The 26,307-nt window shown below is 46.9% G+C and overlaps 1 protein-coding gene across 5 annotated transcripts; it reads left to right on the top strand.

Annotated features, from left to right (window-relative positions):
• The first annotated feature begins 1,682 nt into the window (after positions 1-1,682).
• ZNF18 (zinc finger protein 18) lies at positions 1,683-25,299 on the top strand. Of its 5 annotated transcripts, none has more exons than XM_070479118.1 (7): positions 1,683-1,786; positions 13,713-14,192; positions 15,864-16,047; positions 16,471-16,562; positions 19,022-19,112; positions 19,739-19,846; positions 24,071-25,299. In XM_070479118.1, the coding sequence occupies exons 2-7, from the start codon at positions 13,806-13,808 to the stop codon at positions 24,841-24,843; spliced, it is 1,635 nt and encodes a 544-aa protein (XP_070335219.1). In that variant the 5' UTR covers positions 1,683-1,786; positions 13,713-13,805; the 3' UTR covers positions 24,844-25,299. The 5 variants fall into 5 exon arrangements, with proteins under 5 accessions (XP_070335219.1, XP_070335222.1, XP_070335221.1 ...); XM_070479121.1 differs by lacking the exon at positions 1,683-1,786 and adding an exon at positions 1,954-2,104 and having other exon boundaries at positions 13,713-13,955; XM_070479120.1 differs by lacking the exon at positions 1,683-1,786 and adding an exon at positions 1,955-2,104 and having other exon boundaries at positions 16,474-16,562.
• The last annotated feature ends 1,008 nt before the right edge of the window (positions 25,300-26,307 follow it).

Raw genomic sequence — 26,307 nt, 5'->3', positions numbered from 1 at the left:
TATTATGTAGAATAGGTAGGCAAAATAATACATGTATGTTACTTATTAATAAATATATATACAACTAGTGGCTCTCTAACCTCAAAATAGTTTTACTGGTGAAGAGTGCTTGATCTAAAAAGTGTAGTGACCACCATTCTAAACCAGGGTTTCTGAGATGTGGCTACACATGAGACTTATAAAGAGGGCACGTTAAGCCAGATTTCTTGCCTTCTCTGATCAGATGCTCTGAGAAGTGGGGCCTGGAAATACAATTTTTAAACAAACTGCCAAAATGATGCTTTTGGCAGTGGTCTAAGGAGAAGCATTACAATACACAATTAATAATCAATAATTTTAAGCATAATAATAATTAATTGTTTCTTAACTCATACTTCAAGAAACTAACTGACCTAGTTAACTGCCAAAACTTTGGGCAGGAATGATGATCCTATATCACAAGGAGCAAGTTGCCAGTTTATGAAGACATTAAAGTGCCAAGTGTTACTTCCTTATCAGGAACCATCTACCAGAGTAAGAATTTTCAACCTGAAATTCATGAGTTCCAAGAATGCACTTCAGGGTTCTGTGAACTCCCTGAATCTGTGTACAAAATTATCTGTGTAGAGATGTATGTGTATTTTCCTTGGGAACGGATTTATAGCTTCCATCAGATTCAAGAGGGCTCTGTGACCCCAACTTAAGCTTCCAAATTACTGTTATGTTGTTTGGATGTTGATCAGCTAAAAACTAACATGTTGAAGATAGAAATCCATCATCCTCGTTTTCCAAACCAGCTCACCTCTTGACTTTCTTAGAAGCAAAGCACCTTGGCATTGGGAGTAACACCCTAGGCAAGTGTCACTCTAAATGTCTCTGACAAATTGCTACCATGCTCTGTCCAGAAAGTAAAAAAACAGCATTGTTATACAAGTCAACGTCAGAAACTCCCACCTGGGTTAAGCTGAAATAGTAGTTTTCACACAGTGGATTTCGCTTAGGCCCTGGGACCTAGAAAAACACACAGGATGACTGAGTGGTAGAGTGCAGGATGACCTGGAAATGGACAGTTGTTATCCACTTAGAAATGACTTGGAAGGAGGTAGGGGTAGAGAATGGAGAGAGGAAAGGTGTCGGAGAGATGAACAAGGCGGTAAAATCCTAGGGCTTGGAGATTATTGTCAAGTGGAAAGGGAAGAAGGGGAGGGAGGAGGCAAGGAAGACATCACCTTGAAGGAGTGAGAATGGGGGTGGGGTGGGGAAGCGGGGGCAGACAGACAACACGAGGTGGGAAGAGAACTGCAACACTGAAAGGGGAACAGTGGAAGAAGAGAGCCGAGGAAACGCAGAGTCAGTGAGAGCTGGAGAAGCCTGACAGAGAAAGGTCAGGGCAAATGAAACGCCCCTGGGAGTTCTAAGTGAGGTGAGGACCACAAGGAGGAGAGACTGCAGTTAAGAGCCGGGGTTAGGGGCCGAAGAGTTTGGGACAGACACGAGAACGACCTCTGCATCCTTCACAGTGCTTGGCCCAGTGCCCGACCCAGACCTGGGGTTCCCTAAAGGTCCAGCGAGGACTGAGCGACCGCACGGAGCTCAAATGAATGAGAGACCCGCCAGCTGCGTGACGCACAGCCGCCTCAGAGGCGCAAGTGGGGCGGGGCTATCTGGATAGCCAATCAGAGCCTGTGTGTCAGCCCCGCCCCCGCCCCGCCCCAGCGCCTCGCCCCGCCCCGCCCCGTCGGACCCAGAGTCGTGCGCAGCCGCCCGACTCCCGGAAGTGCGCCCGAAGCCGGCGCCGCGGGCCGAGGTGAGCGCACGCTGGCTGGAGTGGCCTGGAAGCCGCTGCAGGGGGTCGGGCATGGCGCCGCCCGCGTCCGCGCCGGATTCGGCCGGGCCTGCGGGAGCGGCGTCCGAACCGTCGGACGCGCGCGGGGGCGCCGCGAGTGCGGGGGCGCCGCGAGTGCGGGGGGAGGGGCAGCGGGGCTGTGAGTGGACTCTGGTGGAGGCACGGTGCCCCGACCGGGCTGGGCCCCCGAGCCTGTGGGCCCCGCCGGACTCTCCAGCCACGTCTCTGGCCTGGGACGAGAAGGGGCCCCTCTCTCCTGCCTCCCCTAGAAGGCTGGAAGTGAGCCTCGGGAAGAGGGAACCCGTATGGGCTGATGCCCGCAGTCTGTTTCCTGGGTGCGGTCGGCGTCGTGGGCAGAGGGTGGAGGGCGCAGTGGGTAGCGCTGCCCGGCGCCTGGCAGGGCCGGATCCCCTCCCGGCCTCAGTGCTTGTAGCTCCTCCTCCCTTCCAGCTGTTCGTGACAGCTCCTAAGCCCGCCCCCTTCCCACCCCCAACCAAGTTACCAAAGGTTTGCCGCTCTCCTCCCAAAGGCACAGGAAGTTAGAGCTTCTGGGTTTGAATTTGGCCGCCTCGGTGAGCCTCAGAGATTCAGACCTGTACACTGTAATACTCGCCTTGCTGGGTATTTGTGAGGGTTGTTAATTAATCGCTAAGTCGTGTCCGACTCTTCGTGACCCCAGGGGCTGCAGCCTGCCAGTCTCCCCTGGCCATGGAAATTTCCAGGCAAGAATACTTGGAGTGGATTGCCATTTCCTTCTCCAGGGGATTTCCCCCCACCCAGGGATGGAACCTGCGTTGTCCGTTATTGGCAGACATGTTCTTTACTGCTGAGCCTCCAGGGAAGCCCATTTCTGAGTATTTGCTTGAACCATGCCTAACATGGAACTTAATAGAGAAAAAAGTTACTCAGACACTCCTTAAAAACAATAAGGTGGACATTATTCAGAGAGACTTCCATGGGGTTTTGAGGTATGGGAGGGAGAGTGAATACAAGGACAAGTGGAGATTTATAGCCACGGTTTGGGGTGGGGTCAGTGGATGGAAAATTACTTAGAGGAAACGTCTGGCTTAAGGGGGTCATTCTGGCTAAACTAACTTGACCAGCTTTGCTGAAGGCAGGTCAGGGTGATAGGGAATTTGATCAGATATCAAGGATGGTCAAGAGATGTTGAATTTGATCAAATATAAAATGTAGGGGATTTTCCCTAAACTGGAGTCGGAAAGATTCTTGCTAAACTAGACAAGAAGGGCCAAGGACAGAGTCCAAGGGCCAGCCCTACTCAAGATGACTCAGAAGCTTGACTGACGTTTAAGGAGACCGTCTTTGTGCTCTGTAAATCGCTGCTCATATGTGAATGGATAAGTATCTGAACCTAGATGTTCATTTAAAAACGCACTCTAATTTGTTATAGCTTTAATAAGTATAATAACTATACATTTGGGATAACTTTACATTTTTTTTTTCAAAACTAAAAGGAGTACAGTCTCATGAAGTATATGCAGTACCAACCTATGAACCATTTATGTGCGTGCTGTGCTTAACTTGCTCAGTCGTATCTGACTCTTTGTGACCCCATGGACTGTAACTGGCCAGTCTCCTCTGTCCATGGGGATTCTTCAGGCAATACCGGAGTGGGTTGCCATGCCCTCCTCCAGGGAATCTTCTCAACCTAGGGATCGAACCCAGGTCTCCCACATTGCAGGTAGATTCTTTACCATGTGAAACACCAGGGAAGCCCAGAAAGTAATTTAATTATGAATACCGGAGGCATTTTCCCTACCATTATGTGAAAGTATAATAGCTGAAATCAGAGTTAAATATTTTATGAGACATAGTTTTCCCTGAAAGTCGCTTTCCCTAGGTGTTATCTAAACTGCTATCTAGACTGCTATCTTAATTCAGGAACTAAGTAAATATGAATAAGTCCACAGATCAGACTCTTGCTATCTAAAATCTTGCTACTTGTTATTTGAAATTCAGGAGCCATATCTAGATAGTGAAGGATGCATATATATTTAAAAATTTTAACATGTTTATTTATTTTCAATAGAGTTAGTTTATTTTTCTCAGGGTCGGAATTAAGTTGTAAAATTCACTCAGCAGTTGTTTGATTATGAGACAAAGTACTTCCACTAATAATAATTTGTTTATAAAAGACATTCCTGGAAAAGTTAACTCTAATCCATTCTGTAAAAGTATCTCCTTCTCTGGCTTTGCATTAAGCCCTGCAGATTAAGCCTTTTGCAATTCACTTAGTTCCCAACCTAACATATTTACTTAAAGCTGTTCAATTCTCTCTAAGCAGCCTTTAGCCATTTCCTATAAATTTTAATATGTTGTGTTTTCATTATCAGTCAATATGAAAATGTTTTAATTTCCTATCTGGTTTTTTTCTTTGACAGTAGGTTATTTAATATTTCCACATATTAGGATATTCTAGGTATCTTATTGTTTTCTGGTTCAGTTATTCTGTGGAAGAGAATCAATACTTTAAGATTCTGGTGTTTTGAAACATAATTATACACATACTCTGTTTTCATGAGTGCTTCCTGTGCGTTTGACATGGGTGTGTACTCTGCAGTTGTTGTTTTAAATGACAGTTATATCAACTTGGGTCACAGTGTTGTTTAGATTTTCTATTTCCTTCAGTTCAGTTCAGTCGTGTCCGACTCTTTGTGACCCCATGGACTGCAGCACGCCAGGCCTCCCTGTCCATCAGCAACTCCCGGAGCTTACTCAAACTCATGTCCATTGAGTTGGTGATGCCATCCATCCATCTCATCCTCTGTCATCCCCTTCTCCTCCCGCCTTCAGTCATTCCCAGCATCAGGGTCTTTTCACATGAGTCAGTTCTTCGCATCAGGTGGCCAAAGTATTGGAGCTTCAACTTCAACATCAGTCCTTCCAATGAACATTTAGGACTAATTTCCTTTAGGATGGACTGGTTGGATCTCCTTGCAGTCCAAGGGAATCTCAAGAGTCTTCTCCAACACCACAGTTCAAAAGCATCAAATTCTTTGGTGCTTAGCTTTCTTTATAGTCCAACTCTCACATCCATACATGACTACTGGAAAAACCATAACCTTGACTAGATGGACCTTTGTTGGCAAAGTAATGTCTCTGCTTTTTAATATACTGTGTAGGTTGGTCATAACTTTTCTTCCAAGGGGCAAGCGTCTTTTAATTTCATGGCAGCAGTCACCATCTACAGTGATTTTGGAGCCCCCCAAAATAAAGTATGTCACTGTTTCCATTGTTTCCCCATCTATTTGCAATGAAGTAATGGGACCAGATGCCATGATCTTAGTTTTCTGAATGTTGAGCTTTAAGCCAACTTTTTCACTCCTCTTTCACTTTCATCAAGAGGCTCTTTAGTTGTTCGCTTTCTGCCACAAGTGTGGTATCATCTGCATATCTGAGGTTATTAATATTTCTCCTGGGAATCTTGATTCCAGCTTGTGCTTCATCCAGTCCAGCGTTTCTTATGATGTACTCTGCATATAAGTTAAATAAGCAGGTGATGTACTCCTTTTCCTATTTGGAACCAGTCTGTTGTTCCATGTCCAGGTCTAACTCTTGCTTCTTGACCTGCATACAGATTTCTCAAGAGGCAGGTCAGGTGATCTGGTATTCCCATCTCTTTCAGAATTTTCCACAGTTTGTTGGGATCCACACAGTCAAAGGCTTTGACATAGTCAATAAAACAGATGTTTTTCTGAAACTCTTTTACTTTTTCGATGATCCAGTGGATGTTGGCAATTTGATCTCTGGTTCCTCTGCCTTTGTAAAATCCAGCTTGAACATGTGGAAGTTCCTGGTTCATGTAATGTTGAAGCCTGGCTTGGAGAATTTTGAGCATTACTTTGCTAGTGTTTGAGATGAGTGCAATTGTGTGGTAGTTTAAACATTCTTTGGCATTGCCTTTCTTTGGGATTGGAATGAAAACTGACCTTTTTCCAGTCCTGTGGCCATTGCTGAGTTTTCCAAACTTGCTGGCATATTGAGTGCAGCATTTTCACAGCACTGTCTTTTAGGATTAGAAATAGCTCAACTGGAATTCCATCACCTCCACTAGCTTTGTTCATCGTGATGCTTCCTAAGGCCCACTTGACTTCACATTCCAGGATGTCTAGCTTTAGGTGAGTGATCACACCATTGTCATTATCTGGGTCGTGAAGATCTTTTTTGTATAGTTCTTCTGTGTATTCTTGCCACCTCTTAATGTCTTCTGCTTCTGTTAGGTCTGTACCATTTCTGTCCTTTATTGAGCCCATCTTTGCATGAAATGTTCCCTTAGTATCTCTAATTTTCTTGAAGAGATCTCTAGTCTTTCCCATTCTGTTGTTTTCCTCTATTTCTTTGCATTGATCACTGAAGAAGGCTTTCTTTTCTCCTTGCTATTCTTTGGAACTCTGCATTCAGTTGCATATATCTTTCCTTTTCTCCTTTGCCTTTCGCTTCTCTTCTTTTCACAGCTATTTGTAAGGCCTCCTCAGACAACCATTTTGCCCTTTTGCATTTGTTTTTCTTGGGGATGGTCTTGATCACTGCCTCCTGTACAATGTCATGAACCTCCATCCATAGTTCTTCAGGCACACTATCAGATCTAATCCCTTGAATCTATTCTTCACTTCCACTGTATAGTTGTAAGGGATTTGATTTAGGTCATACCTGAATGGTCTAGTGGTTTCCCCTTCTTTCTTCAATTTAAGTCTGAATGTGGCAATAAGGAGTTCATTATCTGAGCCACAAGCTCCCAGTCTTGATTTTGCTGACTGTGTAGAGCTTCTCCATCTTTGGTTGCAAAAAATATAATCAGTCTGATTTTGGTATTGACCATCTGGTGATGTCCATGTGTAGAGTCGTCTCTTGTGTTGTTGGAAGAGGATGTTTGCTATGACCAGTGCATTCTTTTGGCAAGACTCTATTAGCCTTTTCCCTGCTTCATTCTGTACTCCAAGGCCAAATTTGCCTGTTAACTCCAGGTATCTCTTGTCTTCCTACTTTTGCATTCCAGTCCCCTATGATGAAAAGGACATCTTTTTGGGGTGTTAATTCTAGAAGGTCTTGTAGGTCTTCATTGAACCGTTCATCTTCAGCTTCTTCAGCATTACTGGTTGGAGCATAGACTTGGATTACTGTGATATTGAATAGTTTGCCTTAGAAATGAACAGAGATCATTCTGTTGTTTTTGAGACTGCATCCAAGTACTGCATTTCAGACTCTCTTGTTGACTATGATGGCTACTCCATTTCTTCTAAGAGATTTTTGCCCACAGTAGTAGATATCTATTTCCTTACTCATATATATTTTATATACATGTATATATATAATATGTGTGTGTGTGTCTATTTTTCTATCATTTACTGAGAGAACAGTGTTAAAATCTCCAGTGATGATTGAGGAGTTTTCCCTTTAGACCTGATATTAGGTGCCTACACTTTTAGGGTGCTTTGTGTTCTAGGTGATTTGACCCAATTATCATAATAAAATGTCTCTCCTTTTCTCTTTGTCATGAAGTTTCTTGGTTAGATACTAATGTAACTATACCAGCTTTCATGTGCTTGCTGTTTGCATGGAATGTCTTTTCTCCTCCATTTTATTTCCAAACTATCTGTGTCCTTATATATAAAATGTCTCTTGTAGATAGCATATAGTTGAGTCTTGCTTTTTTAAATCTGACAATCTGTACCTTATAATTGTAGTGTTTAGTCCACTTACAGTTAATGTACTTATTGATTGGTTGGGTGTTAGTCTGTCATATTGTCTTTTTTTCCACTTGACCTTTCTGTTTTTATTCTTCTCTTGATTCTTTCCTGTATATTATTGACTGCTTTTCATTGTTTGGCTCTTGGCTTTTTAGCTATACCTCTTTCTATAATCCTTTAACAGCTAGCATTATGCATCCTTAAATTATCAAAGGTTAACTTATCATAGTATGCTTTAATATTGTTCCACTTTATAACTCACATTTCTCATTTCTTACCCCTCACTTAACACCTTTACATTTCCCATCTGTCACCTCACTTGACATTACTTCTTCCTTTCAATTTTCTATTTCTGCATTAGCACCTCATAAATGTAATAACCTGATAACAGATTAATTCCATTTACCCCCTTCTTTGTGCTGTATTTATATATTTCACTTCTACTTATGTTCTGCTTATACTGGTGCTTTTTTGCCTTAACAGTCAGTTGCTTCTTTTAAGGAAGTTAGAAGAAATATAAGCATAGTATCTTACATTTATTCACCACGTGCTTACCATTTTCGGAGATTTCATTCCTTTCTGTAGATATGAGTTTTCCTTCAACTAAAGGAAGAATGTCCTTTAGCATTTCTTGCAGTACGCATCATTGGGGGAAAATTCTCGTGGCTTTTTTTTATCTGAAATATGTCTTTATTTTAATTCTTTCTTTGAAAGGTGTTTTTGTTGGATGTGGAATTCTGGGTTGACAGTTCATTTTCTAGAATTTTCATTTGTTTCTCTTTATGATTTCTAGTTCTCTGTGAAAAGTCACAGTCTGTTCTATCATTAAAATTATGTTGTTTTTAAATCCACAGGCCATCAGGGCCTGGATTCTCTTGACTTCTTTCCCCTTGGTTTTGAGTCACATTTTCCTACTTCTTTACATATCTAGTAATTTTGGATCACATCGTGAATATTGTGGATGGCACATTGCAGACACTAAGGATTCCGTTATCTTCTTCTGAAGAGTGTTGGGTTTTCTTCTGGCAGGCAGTTCAATTACTGATTGATCACCTTTGGGTCGTGTTAGTTTTGTTTTTATCTCCTTGCAATCCAAGGGACTCTTAAGAGTCTTCTCCAGCACCACAATACAAAAGCATCAATCTTCAGTGCTCAATTTTCTTTATGGTCCAACTCTCACATCCATAAATGACTATTGGAAAAACCATAGTTTTGACTATATGGACATTTGTTGGCAAAGTGATGCCTTTGCTTTTGAATACTCTGTCTAGGTTTGTCATACCTTTCCAAGGAGATCAAACCAGTCAGTCCTAAAGAAAATCAACCCTAAATATTCATTGGAAGGATTAATGCTGAAGCTCCAATACTTTGGCCACTGATGCAAAGAGCTGTCTTATTGAAAAAGACACTGATGCTGAGAAAGATTAAAGGCAAAAGGAGAAGGGCACAGCAGAGGATGAGATGGCTAGATAACATCACCCACTCAATGGACATGAATTTGAGAAAATTCCAGGAGATAGTGAAGGACAGGGAAGCCTGGCATGCTATAGTCTGTGGGATCGCAAAGAGTCGGACATGACTTAGTGACTGAACAATAACCAGCCTGGTTTTAGGGTACATCTTTGGAAAACCCAAAGTGTTTCCCAAATTCTTTTCTTCTTTGGCTGTTCTGCATAGCTTGTGGGATCTTAGTTCTCTTATCAGGAATTGAACCTGGGCTGTTGGCAGTGAAAGCATGGAGTCCTAACCACTGGACTGCCAAGGAATTCCCTCAAATTCTTCTAACTGGATCAGAATAGACCAACAGACTGGGCCTCCTTGGTGGACATTGTTGAAGCTTGGCTTTAGGTTTTGGGGGGCATGTTTAGAGTAGGTAGGTCTTACTCTTGAGCATGGTCCTTACTCCTAACATGACCTTTCAGATAACTCAGGATGCATTAAATGTTTCTCTACTTTTGGGATCAGAAATGTAAATGTCTTTCATCATTGGTTGGTCTTCTGTATCCTTCATTTGCTCTTTTAACATGGTAGCAACTGCTCCCTGTTGAACCTTGGATAGTTCCACCATGCTGAGTGCAGTCCAACCCTTGGCCAAAATTCATCACAAGGCAGCCCCCCCTCCCTCCACACCTGTCTGCCTCCATCGCCACAGCTTCCTCCTCCCCACTGCCCTGCTCTTTACGATTCTAGCCGCTTCAGTAGCCCCTGGTCTCTGCTTGAGTTCCAGCTTCCTGCACTGGGCTTGGGAAATCATTCCTTTGCAGACAGCTGTGATGACCATGGGACCCTCCTCTGAGCTTTTAATCTCTCAGGGATTCCTTTCTTGCCTGAAAAGAGTGGCCTCTTAGGCTTTCTCCAGTATTGTTGTTATTTACAGTGGGTAGGCTGCCATGAAAAGAAATAGAATTCCTGAATTATTGAGCACATGTTGCTGTAGCCCTCTGGGTGCTGGATGAATATGTGAATGAAATATCAGGTAGGCCAAAAAGTTTGTTCAGCTTTTTCTGTAAGATGTTATGGAAAAACCCAATGAACTCTTTGACCAGCTCAATACATGGGTCTCTTTGTAAGCACAAAGGACAGTTAGTGGACACACAAGACAAAGGACAAAGGACACACAAGAAACATATTCTTCTTACCTTTCTATTTTGTGCCCTCAAAAAAAAATTTGCTTTGTTTTTCTGGTTTAGTTCTTCTGAATCTTTGTTAAACCTTTTTATGTCGTCTTAATCTGTGCCTCCATGTTTTCTTTTCTTTTTTTTTTTTTTTGGATCCTGGATCATCTTCAGTATCATTATTCTGAATTGTTTTTCTGGTAGGTTGCCTATCTCCACTTCATTTAGTTGTTTTTCTGGGGTTTTTATCTTGTTCCTTCATCTGTGATATAATCCTCTGCCTTTTCATTTTGATTAACTTTCTGTGATTGTGGTTTTTGTTCTGGAGGCTGCAGGAATATAGTTGTTCTTGCTTCTGCTCTCTGCCCTCTGGTAGATGAGGCTAAAAGGCTTGTGTAAGCTTCCTGATGGGAGGAACTGGGGGAAAACTGGGTCTTGCTCTGACAGGGTCTTGCTCAGTAAAACTATAATCCAATTATCTGCTAATGGATGAGACTGTGCTCCCTCCCTGTTAGTTTGGCCTGAGGGGACCCAGCCCTGGAATCTATAGGCTCTATGGTAGACCAGCCTCAGTTCAGTTCAGTCGCTCAATGTCCGACTCTTTGCGACCCCATGAATCGCAGTACGCCAGGCCTCCCTGTCCATCACCAACTCCCGGACTTTGCTGAAACTCATGCCCTTCGAGTTGGTGATGCCATCTCATCCTCTGTCGTGCCCTTCTCCTCCTGCCCCCAATCCCTCCCAGCATCAGGGTCTTTTCCAATGAGTTGACTCTTCGCATGAGGTGGCCAAGGTATTGGAGTTTCAGCTTCAGTATCAGTCCTTCCAATGAACACCCAGGACTGATCTCCTTTGCCTAGACAGCATTAAAAAGCAGAGACATAACTTTGTCAACAAAGGTCTGTCTAGTGAAAGCTATGGTTTTTCCAGTAGTCATGTATGGATGTGAGAGTTGAACTAGAAAGAAAGCTGAGCGCCGAAGAATTGATGCTTTTGAACTGTAGTATTGGAGAAGACTCTTGAGAGTCCCTTGGACTGCAAGGAGATCGAACCAGTCCATCCTAAAGGAAATCAGCCTTGAATATTCACTGGAAGGACTGATGCTGAAATTGAAACTCCAATACTTTGGCCGCCTGATGCAAAGAACTGACTCATTTGAAAAGACCCTGATGCTGGGAAAGATTGAACGACAGAGGATAAGATGTTGGATGGCATCACTGACTCAATGGTCATGAGTTTGAGTAAGCTCTGGGAGTTGGTGATGGACAGGGAAGCCTGGTGTGTGCTGCAGTCCACGGGGTCACAAAGAGTTGGACATGACTGAGCGACTAAACTGAACTGAACTGATGGTAGCATGACTGAGCAACTGAACTGAACTGATGGTGGGGCTATTGGCAAACACCAAGAGGGCTCATGCCAAGGTGCCCCTCCCAGGACTGCAGCTGCCAGTGTCCCCATCCCTATGGTGAGCCCCTGCTGACCTGCACCTCTACAGGGAACCCTCTAACACTAGCAGGCAGGTCTGGTTCGGTCTCCTGTGGGGTCAATGTTTCTTTCCCCGGGTCTTGGTACACACAAGATTTTGTGCCCTCCGAGAGTGGAGTCTTCGTTTCTCCCAGTCCTATGGAAGTCCTGCAGTCGAGTCCTACTGGCCTTCAATGTCAGATTCCCTGGGGATTCCTAGTCCCTTTGCCAAATTCCCAGATTGGGAAGCCTGACTTGGGGTTCAGAACCTTCCCAACAGTGAGAGAACTCTGTGGTACAATTGTTTTCCAGTTTGTGGGTTGCCCACCCAGCAAGTATGAGGTTTGATTTTTTCTTGATTGTGTCCCTTCTGCCCTCTCATTGTGGTTTCTCCTTTGTCTTTGGACATGCGGTACCTTTTTTGGTGGGTTCCAGTGTCCGCCTGTCAATGATTGTTCAACAGTTGTCTGTGACTTTGGCACTCTCACAGGAGGAGGTGAACACGTGGCCTTCTACTCCACCATCTTGAAGCAATCTCCAGCTTGTTTTATTTTTAAATGATGCTGTGATATAGAGTGAACCGTTTGGGTGAAGTCATGGGGATAAAGACATTGCTCTTACACCCCAAGGACAAAAGTGAAAAAATTGAAAGTGAAAGTTGGTCAGTCATGTCCAACTTTTTGCGACCCCATAGACTATACAGTCCATGGAATACTCCAGGCCAGAATACTGGAATGGGTAGCCTTTCCCTTCTCCAGGGGATCTTCCCAACCCAGGGATCAAACCTAGGTTTCCTGCTTGCAGGCAGATTTTTACCAGCTGAGCCACAAGGGAAGCCCAAGAATACTGGAGTGGGTAGCCTATCCCTTCTCCAGGGGATCTTCCTGAGCCAGGAATCTTCTGCATTGCAGGCAGATTCTTTACCAACTGAGCTATCAGGGAAGCCCCATTAAGCATAAAGCAGCCATCAAAAGCTAGAGTATTGTACTGATCTCTGATTAACCCTGGCACCCGAGTGATTGGGTGTTTTTATGGTTGTTGTGGTTCATGTTATGGAGAAATGATGACCTCCAGCTACTTTATAATATTTTAAGATAGACCAAATAATCCAATATTAGGATTACATGAAGAAAGCCAGCTAGAAATATTGCATGCTCCTTTTAAAATATCTTAATATTAACTTTGCCATTTCCTAATTCTCTTTTCCTTGTCTTAGTTCCTGCCTTCTGAATTTTGATACCACTTGCCATAAAACTTGCTTCATGTCTGTAGGAATGTTTTTGCAGTAGTCAGTATTTATTCTAAGACTTTTTTCAGCTTAGGGTTGAAAATTTTAGTATGACAGATTTTTCATAAATTCCCAGTTGTCAACACAGCACTCAAAAGAAGTCAGTTAGAATTTTCATTGCACCTTTTGGGGAAAAAGTTCTCTTCAACTTCATATTTATTTTGGAAGCATCTAATCATTTCAACCTTGGGCTTCCAGGTGGCATAGTGGTAAAGAATCTACCTGCCAATGCAGGAGACATGGGTTTGATTGTTGGGTCGGGAAGATCCCCTGAAGAAGGAAATGGCAACCCATTCCAGTATTCTTGCCTGAAAAATTGCATGGACAGAGGAGCCTGGTGGGCTACAGTCTATGGGGTTGCCAAGAGTCAGACACAACTCAGCATGCACACACTCATGCAATCATTTCAACCTTAGTCTTCAATCCTAGAGCATCAGTGTCTCTGTTGAGCTGTCTGTTTTAGTCTGCAGACCTATGGATGCAGATATTGGAGTGTTGTGGAGAAGAGCTATTTACCTGGAAACCTAGTGAACACGCTTCACGTGGTGCATTTCATTCTTGTACTTGGTCTGGCCATTTGAAGACCAAGAGGGAACACTGGAAAAATGGTCAGAGTACTGACAGTCCAGCTATGGTTCTAGTAGTTTGCTTTGCAGCTTCAGGTTTACCATATTTCAAAGTAAAATAGTGCATCCATTGATTTCAGAAGACCCACAACTCCCTCCAAGGCTTCTCAGGCAGGGCAAGTGATTCTGTTCTCTGTGAAAGTGCATCCCCTAGCCCATGTAATGTCGCTCTTGCTGCCCCTCCAGGGTCCCTGTGAGAGGCTCTGAGAAGACTTGGTTCTCCCAGGAACAGCTCCGTCCCAGAAGCACATCCTCTAAAAGGACTCGCTGCGCCAGACGATGCCCGTGGAGTTGGGGCAGGCTCCCGTCCTGCTGCCGCCACCACCCAAGGCTGAGGAGCTCCCGTTCCCTGGCCCCGATGCCACCCCCCGAGGGGAGCCCCCTAGCCCCGAGACTGCACGCCAGCTCTTCAGGCAGTTTCCCTACCAGGTGATGTCCGGGCCCCACGAAACCCTCCAGCAGCTTCGGAAGCTCTGTTTCCAGTGGCTGCAGCCAGAGGTTCACACCAAGGAGCAGATCCTGGAGATGCTGATGCTGGAGCAGTTCCTGAGCATTCTGCCCGGGGAGATCCAGACGTGGGTGCGGAAGCAGTGCCCAGGCAGCGGGGAGGAGGCCGTGACCCTCGTGGAGAGCTTGAAGGGAGACCCCCAGAGGCTGTGGCAGTGGGTGAGCAGAGAGTGCTGTGATCTGTGAGGGAAGCACCAGGTCCTCTGGGGTCTTAGCAGGGGTGTTTTTTTTTTAATTAATCAATTTATTTACTTTTGGTTGCGCTGGGTCTTTGCTGCTGCGTGCAGGTGTTCTCTAGCTGCGGAGATTACTCTGTAGTTGCTGAGGCTGCTCTAGCTGCGGGGGCTACTGTCTAGCTGCGGAGTTACTCTAGTTGTGGAGGCCTCTCCCTAGTGGCGGGGGCTCCTCTAGTTGCGGTGCATGGGCTTCTGGTTGCAGTGGTTACTCTTGTTGCAGAGCATCGGCTCTAGGGCGTGTGGGCTCAGTAGTTGTGATGCACAGGCTTTGTTGCCCCACAGCATGTGGGATCTTTCTGGACCAGGGGTCGAACCTGTGTCCCCTGCATTGGCGCCACCAGGGAAGTGGTTAACCACAGAACCACCAGGGAAGTCCCAGGGGTGTTATCTTTTTTCTGGCATTGAATATGTCAGGTTTTTCACGCCAACAACCAATTCTCCAAGCCTCTGATCTCAACTCGGTGTCCTCCTATTCAGTTCAGTTGTGACAGCAGCGGTCTGCTTGGCTCAACCCAGAGGATCAGGGCTGGTCCCGTAAGGCTTCCCCTGTTTCAGCCACCAGTCACAAGCTGCAGGGGTCACTCAGACTTACGGCCAGCTGGCTACAGATTGGGAGGTTCCCGTGGCCCCTTCCTCAGGTTTGACAACTTGCTCGGATGACTGAGATCTCAGGGAAACACTTTGCTTCCATTTTCCAGTTTGTTCTAAAGGATGTGATTGAGGAGCAGCCAAATAGAAGAGATGGGGGATACTCCATGCCCTCCTGAGCTTCCATGCCCTCCTCTGGGCACTCCATCCTCCTGACCCTTATATGTGTTCACGGGGTTGGAGCTCCCTGAACCCCGCAGCTTAGGAGTTACTATGGCGTTCTCAGTACTCAGGCATGATAGGTTGATCATTGGCCATTAGTGGTTGAAGAGCTCCAGCCCCTCTCCATCCCCTAGAGGTTGAGGGGCGGGGCTGAATGTTCTGGCCCTCCAGTCACCAGGTTCGTTCCCCTGACAACGGGCCTCCATCCTAAAGCTGTCTGGGGCCACCAAGAGTCACCCTGTCATGATCAACTCAGGGACGGTTGGGAAGGGCTCATTCTGAACCACAGAAGTGGCTCCTGGACGTCCTGTCCTTCAGGACATTACAGGGTTTTCAGAACTCTATGCCAGGAGCCTGGGATGAAGACTCATTATACCTCTTCTGTGTATCCTCGTGCCACCCCTGATCCTAGTTCTCCCTGTGACACTACACTTTTTGGCCATTAGGGCTTGAAGATAAAGTCTCCCCTCCCATCCCATCTTTAGAGTGTTGGGGGAGTTGTCCCAAAGATGCCTGCATCTTAACTGGTGGAGGCTGTCCAGTAGAAACAGCCCCAGTGGCCTGTCTGAAGGGCTCCCAGGTCTCCCTCTGGCCTCGTCCTCCAGCTGCTCTCAGGATGCTTTCCTGCCCAGTTCCTGCTGGACCAGAAATAAACGCTGGCCTTTTCTTTCCCTGCCCCGTGTCCCTAAGGCCTGCCTTAGGATGCGTTCTGGAAGGGTACCTGTGTGTTTTTCAGAAACCCTCACTCTGGGTCTTTCAGTAATCAGCACTGTGTTGTCTCTAGATCAGCATCCAAGTTCTGGGACAAGAAGTCTCAGAGAAGGCAGAGCCCACGAGCTGCCCGGCGGGGGACGCAAAGTCTCCTGCTGAAGAACCCCAGGAGCTTGGGCTCCAGAACACAGCCCTTGGGCCCAGGGAGCCGCTGAGCTGCGTGGTGAAAGAGGAGTCTGACGCAGAGCAGGGTCCAGGTGAGGGGTGGTTCCTGGCGGTGGTGTGTGTGCTGTGTCCTGGAGAAACCAGGGGACTGTGATCAGCAGGCCAACAGGGAATTGATACCATAGGCCGCTCCAACTGGGGTTTGTCTGGACATGTGGGAAGCAGGGTGCACCTACAGGAATCAACTGCGATTGGGGATTCAAAGTCTGCAATGTAAACCACTTTATGACAGGGCCGGGCCTTTCGGATCTGGGGTCTGAGGAAGGTGGGAGGAGATGTCAGGGGCAGCTGTCGGGAAGGTTGGAGGAGCCGGAGTTGGTTAGGGAGGTAAACGTGGGTCTGAGCTCATGGATGGTGGGACCAGTGTGGGTTCTCGGGGGGAGGTTTTTCCCTGTGCCCTCTGTGAGTGGTCGAGAAGGACATCAGGATGCTCAGTCTTCTGTCTCTGCCTTCAGCAGCGGCCGCCACCCAGCTGCCTGCCCAACCTGAGCAAATGCCTGTCGGGGACCAGGACTTCGGAGCCTCCCTTCTCCACACAGCATCTCAGGTGAGTGTGGTCCCCTGCTTCTTGACCCCAGAACCTTGCCCTCGGGGTTTCAGCAGGAAGGTAAACCCAGCCCCCACTCCACCCTGGCCTCAAACAGAAGTCTCAGAAACAGATCTATTTTGATTATGTGTGAGTGATTCTGGAAAGTTGCATTTGATAAAAATGAAGTTTTTCAAGCACCTGTAGACTTTAGTCGAACCATTGTTCCAAACCTCTAGAGAACTCCTTCTTCTCAGGACTCTCCTTCTGGGGTCCTTTAGAGTGCAGGTAAGGAGACGGAAGGTGATGTGTGCTGAATGTGGTGTGAAGCCAGGTCTGAGCTTCAGCTCTCCAGGCCCAGAGATCTAGAAACCAGAGTCCCAGCTTCACATTGTACTTGGGGTAGGGGGTGGGGAGTGGGCACGGGGATATACTTTTTTCAGTGACTCAAGAGTACCCTTCTTCCTGCTTTCAGGGTACTCAGGAACCAGACTGTTAGGCAGGAGGCTGCTTGAGGGAAAAGAACTGGGTATTCCGCCAAGGATCGCAAGCAGACCTGGCGGCTTCTTGTTGCTTCTACAGTAAATACAGGGTATCCCTGTGAAAGGTGTATATATTAACATACTTCAACTAGTGGGGTTACCTGTTAGCTCTGTGGTACTTATATACTGACATTAGCCATGACCTGTTCTGGATAGCTCGAGGTCCAAAGATTCTTAATGTTCACCAGCAATACCATATATGTGTGTGTGTGTGTGTGTGTGTGTGTATATATGTATGTATGTATTTATATATATAAACATGTGGTATGTTCTCAGTTGTGTCTGACTCTGCAACCCCATACACTGTAGCCTGCGAGGCTCCTCTGTCCATGGGATTCTCCAGGCAAGAATACTGGAGTGGGTCACCATGTCCTCCTCCAGTGGATCTTCCCGACCCAGGGATCGGACTTGTGTCTCCTGCATCGGCAGGTGGATTCTTTACCAGGGTGCACTACCTGGGAAGCCCTATGTAAATATATGTAATGTATAAATAAATTTCCTGTATATAGCCAATTCCTGATGAACAGCAACTCAGCCCTGACAGACCATCCCTACCCAGTGCCCCTCCCTAAACTAACAACACTTGTTTATATCAGAAGGCCCTCAATGTTCAACGGAATCTTTTATAACTGAAGGGAATGCTTAAATGTAAGGAATCACGTCCTCTACTCTCTTCCCTGAGTTGGGAACCTCGAGAACAGCGGCAGGGTGTGAAGTCCACGTGGCAGACGTGTGACTGAATCAGAGACAGAGCCTCCCAGACTCCAGGATGCGTGGCATCCGTTCCTGTCTGTTCAGACCTCCAGAGGGGAACGCAGTCCACACATCTCTGTGTAAGTCGGTTGTGGCAGTGCCCCAGAAACCCACAAGGTGGTGCTGTTTCCACATGAAATCCAGACTATGTCCCCATCCAACCCATCCAATCTCATTCTTCTGTCCTCCCAGAGTAGGAAGTTAGATTTTTTTCTGCTCTTGTGAAAATGAGAGGGAGTGGGAGTGCTGTAGTTGGCGTCTTGTCTCTTAAGTCAAGGGTTTCATTCAAGCATCCCTGGCTTCTGGCAGTTCCTCAAGTAAGTCTGGCTTTCAGGTTGGAGGTATGCTATTCAGAGACTCTTTTCTGGCTTTGAAAGGGTCGACTGTTGCCCTGGAGGGTTTTGGTGGATGTCTTATCCGCCTTGTACAGCACTTAGTGGCTACTCCTTTGGTGCCCGTGTGTCCGGGGGGCCAGGCCGCCTCATGGGTATTACTGCCAGCGCCAAAGCGGGGGTCTGTGTGTTCTGACCTGAAAGACCAAGGACTCCTGCATTCGGCAGTGTTTGCTCAAGCTGGTTATTTCCAGACAGTTGTTAAGGTAACTTCACTCACAGAAGATCAACAAAGTAGGCTGCTAAAAATTCCTACTTTAGAAAATTTTAAATTAAAATCCATATTTAAAATGTGGTTATGATCAATAGTTAAACATACAGAGGTCACTTTTCACCTTTGCAGTTTCTTCCACCCGAAAACATTTAACTCCTCCTTTTCTTCTTTTTTTTTTTTAAGCTTAATATCTGCTAATCAGAAATACATTGCAAAACTTCTTTCCTTTCCCTCCTGAATTTTTAGACATCAATGACGTCTTGGGAATATCAGGCTCTTTCTTTTGCCCAAAGATCTCTTGAATGAGCACTGAGAGTTAAACACAAGCCCAGTGGAGAAAGGGCTCCCCCAAACAGGCAACTTAAAAGAGAACGCAGGACCTAAAACCCACGTGTTTTTCCTCCATGGCAAGAAGTACAGAGGCAGGGCCTGTCGACTCCGTCTGGAGGTGCCTCCCGCGGTTTCTCAGACCTTCCGATGGCTGGGACCCTAAGGCCCATTCCTTTCTCCTCAGCCCTGCACAGGCGGAGGAATGGTTCGGGACCCTCCCCTGGACCCATGCCTTGTCTTTCTCTCTAGGAGCAGTGGAGGCACCTGGATTCCACCCAGAAGGAGCAGTACTGGGATCTCATGCTGGAGACCTATGGGAAGATGGTCTCAGGAGGTGCAGGTGGGTCAGCCTGGTGGAAGGGGCACCTCCCGTCTGCTCTAGGGGTGACCAGCCACTCTGCTCAGCGTTCTCCGGGTGACGGAAACCCTCGGAGACACGGCTAGGAGCTGGGGAGCTGAAGGGGGCGGACAACAGTGTCAGCTCCCGTGTATTAAACATGCTGCGTGCGCCTGGCCCCGTGGTGGCTCCTCTCCTCTGTGAAGTGGGTGCCAGGTGCCGGGTGTAAGATGGTGACAGTGAGCGGCAGATCTAGTCACTTTCTCACTGTTCGGAGCTTGCAGGTGCTGAGTTACGATGGGGCTCAACTGTGGCCAACTGTGCCTGCTCTCTGCTGCTAACCATATCCCAGCCAGCTACGGGTGGGGTCCCAGTCACAACCCCGGCACCAGCCTGCCAGAGGTCTGACCCCTCCCACCCAGAGCCTTCTTTTTGTGGCCTTTGCCGTCATCCGGCCATCCCGGGGGTGCTGGTGTCTTAGCAGTTCCCCATGTCCCTGCAAGACGGGCTCCTCAGTGGTGTCCAGAGCCTCTCAGTTCCCTTTCCACTCAGGGCCCTCCTGTGAACAGACAGTGTGGGCCCCAGTCCTCCCCGTTCATCCAGGCCCACAGATCCCCTCTCTGTTCCAGGCATTTCCAATGCCAGGCCTGACCTGACTGATCCAGCTGGGTATGGGGCAGAGCTGGCAGGGCCACACCTGCAGGCCAGCGAGAAGATCCCAAGACCCACCTGCATAGGTGAGTGACCTGTCCCCAGCCATTTCTGACCCCCAGTCATTAAATTGGAGGTGGTGGGGGGAGAGGTTAGGACTTGGTTTCTATTACATCAGTCATAACTAGCCATGACCTGGTGAGTCCAGGTTGAATACTGAGGTTGGGTCTCCTTATCTCTAGCTGTCAGGTTGTTGACAGATGTTTAATTATAGAAGAGGGACCCTGAATGTGATATGCTGCCTCACTCCAGCCTGTTGTGATGGCTTCCTTTCTTAGAGAGAATTAAGATTGTACAGGCTGAGAGCAAATCAGATATGGATTGAGTTCTGTTATTAAAAAAAAAAGATCATCTAACAGATTACTGTTATGCTTACTAAGAAGAAGGTCCAGAGTAACTGGACCTTTTTTCTTTTTTTTTTTTTACTCTGGTTATGGTAAATGGTAACCCACTAACTCCCAACAAAATAAACAAGACACACAAGCAGAAAAACATGTTTCAGCTATTTTCTATGCACTCCAAGTTTCATTAAACAGCAGCAACAACAAATACTTCATATCAGTCACATATTTTAAGGTTGGTACAAAGAAATATGAACTTGGTCTGTTGTAAAACAGCGGTCACCCTTTGCCTTCTGAATTCTTTTAAAAACATTGCAGTTATGTAAAATCGACTGTCAAATCTACCTACACACCCACACGCGCACACACACACACACCCCCTCCATCTCATTTTCTAACAGTCCCGTTAGATCTTACCTTGAACCAAACTGTGGAGAGGGTGTAAAGCCAGCCTGCCTTGATAAGGCAAAGAAACGCCATTGTAGGTTCTTGAGAGAGGATCTGTGGGGAGAGAGACTTAGGAAGCAGCCACCTGCAGGACAGGCTGGGAGGGTGCCCTGCAAGGAGGAGAGTCCTGGGGGCCACTGACATAGGAGTCAAGGTGTGCAGGGACGAGACAGTAATAACAGGACAAGAAAGGAGTGGTCTGGTCCCTAGGTTACCAGAATTAACAGCCTGCCAGACCTAGATTCAGTTGTTGCTGTTCAGTCTCTAAGTTATATCTGACTCTGCAACCCCATGGACTCCAGCTCGCCAGGCTCCTCTGTCCATGGGATTCTCCAGGCAAGAATACTGGAGTGGGTTGCCATTTCCTTCTCCAGGGGATCTTCCCAACCCAGGGATGGAACCTGCATCTCCTGTAGTGGCAGGCGTATTCTTTACCACTGAGCCACCAGGGAAGCCTGACCTGGGCTCAGAGCAAGTGGGGCACACGCCCCAGGAGAGAGAGGATATGCTCTTCTGTTTGACCACATGGAAGAACAGCTCACAGGAAAAGCAGGTCAGCAGGGAAGTGAGCTTCAAAAGTCTCACACTCATACCTCTAATCACGATTTCAGAGGATGAAACATACACATACAGTTAGCGCTTGAATAGTAAGGGTTTGGACTGTGCAGGAATGCTTATTCTCAAGAGTTTTTTCAATAAATTTGTACATAATCCACATTTGGTTGAAGTCATAGGTGCAGAACCTGGATACAGAGGGCTGACTGTAAAGTTACACTTGGATTTTGACTGCACTGGGGTGGGTGCCCCAACCCCCACATTGTTTGAGAATCAACTATATTTGGAAAAATGATTCTTAAGCACTTATTGGGAGGAATACTGCAAGAATAGTAAAAAGGTTTGAAAGAAGAGTGTTTCATCAATATTGGGTTTGTAAATATTCAAAATATGTCATTTCTGAAAGGTAAACTCATTCACATAGTGCAATATTGATAGTATACAAGCCAGTGGAACTGACAAGGGAGCCGGGGACCAGAGGCTGGTCTGTGAAGGACTGATGGAGGAGGAAGCAACACAAGTCCACGGGAAGAGTCACTCTTCTCTGAGCAGAATCAGGAGGAAACGCTCCAGGAAGAGTAGTCTGCTTCAACGTCTACCAAAATAAGTTGGAAGCAGATGGAAAAGACATAAAATATGAAAATAAAATAATAGTAATAGGGAAGAAAATGGGTAAATATTTGACTCATGTCAAGCTGGGGATGCTTTTTATAAGTATAAAAGCGACAGAAAAAAAAATCACTAGGTAAATGATTAACAGACTGGACTATATTTAAAAAGAAAGAAACCACAACTTCTACACATAAAAATAACTCCAAACAAGGGGCTTCTTCCCACTCCCGATGGCTCAGCTGTAAAGAATTTGCCTTCAGTGCAGGAGATACAGGAGACTCAGGTTCTATCTCTGGGTCAGAGGGATCTCCTGGAGGAGGAAATGGCAACCCGCTGCAGTATCCTTGCCTGGAAAACCCCATGGACAGAGGAGCCTGGCAGGCTATAGTCCATGGGGTGGCAGAGAGTCAGACACAACTGAGCCACGGAGCACAGAACCCCAAACAAAATAAAGGTAATGACTAAACTGGTGAAAAACTCTTCTCATGGACATGACAGACAAGTGACTATTTTTCTTAAAATAGAAAGAGTGAGTGCAAGTTGATAAGAGAAAAGTGACTTTCCCAGTTTACAAATAATGGACAGCAGTTTTGGAGTATAAGAAGTAACTCATGATGTGAAATGTGAAAAAAATTGATCCTTTAATAACTAAAGAATTAACGTTTACACCAACAAGAAGCCGTTTCCCACCAATCTGAGCAGCAGATTCTTGAAACAGTCAGTAGGTAGGCGTTGAACACTTGCCTCCTCCCTCCCCAGCCTCTGGGACCTGAGGACGGCACCGTTGTTCTAGAAGTTGATCTGCCAGTCTGTGTCAGCAGCCTTAATAACACCACTCATGCCTGTTGACACAGTAATTGTACTTTGGGGATCCTTTAAGGTACTGATCAGAAATGTGGGCAGAATTTGTGAAGAAAAAAGCTTCTCACATCATTATTTACAGTACCCAAACATAACAAACAACTTAGATTCCCACAGTAGGAGAAGTCTTAAATAAATTACCATGTTTTAGTCTACTGTGTTTATTATCATATCTCCATGGTGAGCCGTTTTTCAGCTCTTTAAAATGATACCTATAAAGGCTTCTTCAAAGACAAGAGAGAGTACCTTGGCCTTCCAAGAGGAGTGAGTTCTAAGGCTCTGAATTAACAAGCTCCGGTCTGGCTCTCCAGCAGATTCCTGGGTCTCTAGCCGATAATGTGAAAGACACCAATATAGGAGAGAGAAGGGCAAACAGCTCCAAAGACACTGACATGGCAGAGAGAAGGGCAGACGGCTCCTTCAGATCTGCAGGAATAAAGTCATATATAAAAGCTGAAGATAAATTCTACCCTCCACATAAAGATCTTTATCACACGGGTCACTGAGTAGTAACCACCAAAACTCCAAGTTATGAGAAAAAGAAAATGCAACTGTTTCATGAGTTAATGAAGTTAGTGAAGCACCAGTGAAGCTGGATTCTTGTACACACCAAGGGTGCAGACTTTCACACAGCAGCTTCTCTGGGCACCACAGCCCCAGGGACATGACACGAACTTCGGGGTGACTTGTGGACGGGAGGACCCATGTGAAATTGATAACCACCACCCTTTACCATTGGAAGGCTACAGAGCGAGGTAGAGAACTATTTATACAGTTATGGTACTGGTCGTGTCAGCCAAAAACATACACATGTACATGCGTGCGTGCATGCTACGTCCCTTCAGTTGTGTCTGACTCTGTGCAACCCCATGGACTGTAGCACGCCAGTCTCCTCTGTCCATGGGGATTCTCCAGGCAAGAATACTGGAGCGGGTTGCTATGCCCTCAACAGGGTATCTTCCTGACATACGTGTTTAAATGAAAGATTGGAAGGAAATGTACACTCACAGTAGCTGCCTCCAGGTGCTATCATTAAGGCTGATTTTTTTCTTTCATATGCTTTTCAAATTATTTTTCATGATCATATTTATCCTTTTTATATAATCAGATAAAAACCAATACTCTTTAGCGTAGTGCTGTCCTATACAGACTTGCTCCTCCTGGGCTTCAGAAGCTGGCTGCTGCTCTTCCGAGGCGGCCACTGCGGCCTCTGGAAGCCGTCCTCTGCTGTCTCTCGTTCTCCTCCTGTCCAGAGCTGAGTCACGGCCTGGACACACGCGAAATGAGTGCCGGGTGCTCAGGTCCGACCGCATTTTCCTTCTTCTTGGTAAAGAGAAGTCATTATGTCTTGTGCTGACTCTTTCTCTGACACACAGGTTGGCAAGCAGGGCGGACCGCTGACTGAGCTATCCTGCATCTTCTTTGTCCTTCCAGGGGACGGAGGGGAGAATGACAAAGAGAACCTGAACTTGGAGAACTACAGGGCCCAGGACCCTCCGGCCTCAGGAGAGCCTCCCCCTCAGACTCCCTTGAGCGGCCTCTTCGGTGAGGACGAGCCAAGACCCTTTGGAGAAGGAGAGGACCTCTCGGTGGTCCGGGGGAACCTGCAGGGCGAGGGGGCGGGCGGTCAGCTCTGCCCCCGGGAGACAAATTCCAGGACGCTGCCAGGCCCGCACCTGCTGCCCCCGCTTCCCGGGGAGCCGCCCGCACCATGGCTTGAGGAGAAGAGAGAGGCCGCCCCGCGGGGGCAGGCAAGGGCCCCCATGGCCCAGAGACTCCACACCTGCAGGGAGTGTGGCAAGACCTTCTACCGGAACTCACAGCTGGTTTTCCACCAAAGAACTCACAGCCGGGAGACATATTTCCAGTGCCCCACCTGCCAAAAGGCCTTCCTGCGGAGCTCCAGCTTCGTGAAGCACCAGCGGATTCACACGGGGGAGAAGCCCTGCAAGTGCGACTACTGCGGGAAGGGCTTCAGTGACTTCTCGGGGCTGCGCTACCACAAGAAAATCCACACGGGTGAGAAGCCCTACAAGTGCCCCATGTGTGAGAAGAGCTTCATCCAGAGGTCCAACTTCAACCGGCACCAGAGGGTGCACACAGGCGAGAAGCCCTACAAGTGCACCCGCTGTGGCAAGAGCTTCAGCTGGAGCTCGAGCCTCGACAAGCATCAGAGGTCCCACCTGGGAAAGAAGCCCCACCCGTAGCCGGGCTCAAAGAGCCCCATTCTGTCCCATGGTCCGTTCGAGAAGACTTGGCTCCATCCCAAGGAACTGCATCCCTTAGAAAGCACCCCTATCCTCTCAGTCTTCCGTGGACTGCAGAGCAGAGACCAGAACACGGCTTTAGGCAAGGAGAAGCGCTCGGCCTCTGGGTCGGATCTCACATGGGTTAACTTTCTTGCTTCTGCATCAGGAGAAAGAGAAGTCTTCCTCTTTCCACTCGTCTGTCCTCCCAGACCCCTTGGGAAAGACGTGTCATTTGGAGGTCCCGTTTTAGGAGTGCTCTCTGGAAAGAGTTTCACTGGATCTGCCCTCAGAACTATGGTCCTAGAGCAGGTCTTCTGTTCCAGAAGGGGAAGCAAAGAGGCCAGTGGGCTCACGTGTGGTCTCTGTCGTATGGGTGCAAAGCTAACTTTCAATAAACTGGGTGGTCACTCCCTATCTCGTCTGTGTGTGCAGTATCCACTGTGAGCTGACTGAAACTCACAAACCCTCAGTGGTGCTCGAGCTCCCAGATTAACTCAAACAAACTCCCCAAATTTACCATCAGAGGGACAGTGACAGGAACATAGCAGCCTGGTGCAAGGGTAAGAGCTCGCCCACTGCCGGGCATCCTGGTGTCCTCTTCCCAGGCCTGCCTCCCATCTGCTCTGGGGCTTCCAGTTGCCCCTCTTTCTCCCAGTGTCCCCCTTTGGCCATCCATCATTTTTGCCAAAGTGTCCTGGGCTATAAAATTGTCTTCGTTATCTCATTTAGTCTGTATGTGTTAGGAAGAAATCAATAGCATCAATTCAATTTATAGAGTGTCTAGACCCCTGGTGGCTCAGCAATAAAGAACCCGCCTGCCAATGCAGGAGACTGGGTTCGATCTCTGGGTAGGGAGAATCCTCTGGAGGAGGAAATGGCAATCCACTCCAGTATTCTTGCCTGGAAAATCCCTTGGACAGAGAAGCCTGGTAGGCTACAGTCCATGGGGTCGCAAAAAGTCAGATGTGACTTAGCGACTCAACAACTCAGGTTTGTTAACAGATACATCTAACCTCTCCACTTGTCCTTGTCCTCGAAAGTGACGTGACCCAGGGTGTCCTGCTCTGGTTCAGCGAGACCACTCCCCTTCCATCTTGGTCCTACTCTGCCCGCTCTTAGCATACTGTTCCCAGTGACAGGGCAGGCAGGATGACGCTGATGAGGAGGACAGAGCTGACTCCCCAGAAACATGACCTCTAGGCAAGAGACTGTAAACTGCAGGCAAAGAGCAGAAAGTGCTTTTCTGGTTGATGCACAAGAGATGACTCTTAAGTTGGAATCCCTGGATTCCGGAGGAATGTATCACCTCCCTTTTGGCACAAAGATGAGGAGGGAGGGCCCTCTTTTGAGGTTGTGGGAACCACAAGGCAGAAAGCAGGGAGATCATGGTGGAGTCGGCATTAGATTCTGTCCTCTCATAGC

This window comes from Odocoileus virginianus, chromosome 17, assembly GCF_023699985.2.
Source record: "Odocoileus virginianus isolate 20LAN1187 ecotype Illinois chromosome 17, Ovbor_1.2, whole genome shotgun sequence".
Taxonomy (NCBI): domain Eukaryota; kingdom Metazoa; phylum Chordata; class Mammalia; order Artiodactyla; family Cervidae; genus Odocoileus; species Odocoileus virginianus.
The sequence above is the reverse complement of the archived record's forward strand: the minus strand, read 5'-3'. Positions and strand labels throughout refer to the sequence as shown.